This window comes from Cebus imitator, unplaced genomic scaffold (genome assembly GCF_001604975.1).
Source record: "Cebus imitator isolate Cc_AM_T3 unplaced genomic scaffold, Cebus_imitator-1.0 Scaffold517, whole genome shotgun sequence".
Classification (NCBI taxonomy): Eukaryota; Metazoa; Chordata; class Mammalia; order Primates; family Cebidae; genus Cebus; species Cebus imitator.
In genome coordinates, this window is record NW_016107832.1 from 391,520 (window position 1) to 393,315 (window position 1,796).

At 40.5% G+C, this 1,796-nt stretch overlaps 1 protein-coding gene across 1 annotated transcript in view; it reads right to left on the reverse strand.

Moving 5' to 3' along the window:
• MAP7D3 (MAP7 domain containing 3) overlaps positions 1-1,796 on the reverse strand; it is a 32,593-nt gene that overhangs the window by 5,879 nt on the left and 24,918 nt on the right. Inside the window, exons 12-13 of the mRNA XM_037733338.1 lie at positions 1,410-1,514; positions 316-369 (exon numbers count right to left, since the gene is read on the reverse strand). Of these exons, the coding sequence (XP_037589266.1) occupies positions 316-369; positions 1,410-1,514 (159 nt within the window). The remainder of the gene's footprint in view (positions 1-315; positions 370-1,409; positions 1,515-1,796) is intronic.

The following is a 1,796-nucleotide window of genomic DNA, read 5'->3' on the forward strand; positions in this document are numbered from 1 at the left end:
ATAAGCTGTAAACTGGGAGAAGACATCTACAACACATAACCAAAAAACAAGCAGTATCTCGAACATATAAAGAACTACAAATGATTCAAATCAAGCCAAAAGTTTTGGGCAAAAGATCAAAACAAGCATTTCACACAAAAGAAAACATGAGAGCTAACTAAAGATATGAAAACATGGTTAACCTTGTTAATTATCAGGGAAATGGAAATGTAATACTTTATTTCATTACCACCAGATTGGCAAAAATGAAAAGCTCGGCAATAATGTGAAACAACAGGCATTCTTATACACTGCTGGTATGAGTATGGAGACTACCTTTGAGGCATTCACATCTGTTTTTCTCCTCCGCTTTGTAACTTCTTCTATTCTCTGTTTAAAGCAAAATAAAAATTCAAACATAAAAACAGATAAGAAACCAAACACTTGTCCTAAAAGAATTGATTATCCCCATTTCGCAGAGGTAGACAATGGCAGCGATTGCTCCAAAACGCCAGATATTACCAACAGAAGGCTTGTGGTGGCAGTTAAGTTCCCTATCCCAATCCCAGTTTCAGCTGTACAATGCCTGGAATGATGACCGCTGGATTTGTTATAACACAAATATCCAAATGACAGCATCTCACTCCTAATTTTGCATATGCAGGAATTCATTACTTAGACTAAGCATATTGCAAACCAATTAGAGCTTTTAACATAATTTTAGTCTTAACATAATTATAGTCTTTAGTCTTCAGTTGATTCCTGAAGCCAATGTTAATGAAAATAATATACACCTCAATGATGCCACACTGTTAGAGACTGTGTTAGTGAAGAGAGAAGACAGGAGGTGGAAGAGTAATGTATTCTAGGGAATGACAGGAATTCTTTCTCCTGTGCATACTTATTTCCCTGCAGTGAGGAGACTTGCAGCTCCCTGGCCCCCTCGAGGTGACCAATCTACTACCAGAGAAGCCTTGCAGCACCTGAGTCTGGACCACGGCTACCAGATGAGCTCACATGTGGTCCTACCTTACAAATAGTCTGCGCCTTGGCCTCTCAGAGAGGCCCGCAGTTTCTGCTTCTTCCCATGTAGTTGCTGCAATTTCCAGCAAGTTTGGAAGAAATTCTTAACTTCCACCAACTCCTACCATGACTGGAGTCATTCTGCTCAGAGGAGTTTTGTTACCAGAGGTTTGATATAGTGAGGCATCACTATAACAGCCACCGAGGGTCCATGGGGGGGAGGCATGATCAGTATGAGGGGAGCCTTCTATGCAGGAGAGGTCAGATCCTTGGATAAGGAAGATAACAGAGTGGGGAAACCACCAGGGGCTAGCATACACCAGATTTGTGATTTTTAAAAATGTGCTGATATCAGGTGCCCAATATTGTTTTAAACACAAAATCAAGTCCCCCCAAATAGAGAGTACCTTTTTTCTTTGTAGGCGTCCTTTTAAATTTTGTGAAATAATTCTGTCGTGTTCTTTCTTGTGTTTGTCGGCTTCCCCTTGAGCTTCTATTTTGGTATCCCCTTCCTAGGAAATTTATATACAAGTATCATTTAATCTCAAGATACCTGAGTGACATCAGAGAACTCTAGTTTAAAAACTTCAACAGTAAAATGTTATGCAGCATAAGAAAAGAATGTAACCTTTTGGATGAAGGTTCCTATATATAAGATATTTGTGGATTGTCAATTTTCAAAGCACTAGTTAGAATGCACAAAGCTGGGCCGGGCGCGGTGGCTCAAGCCTGTAATCCCAGCACTTTGGGAGGCCGAGGCGGGTGGATCACGAGGTCAAGAGATCGAGACCATC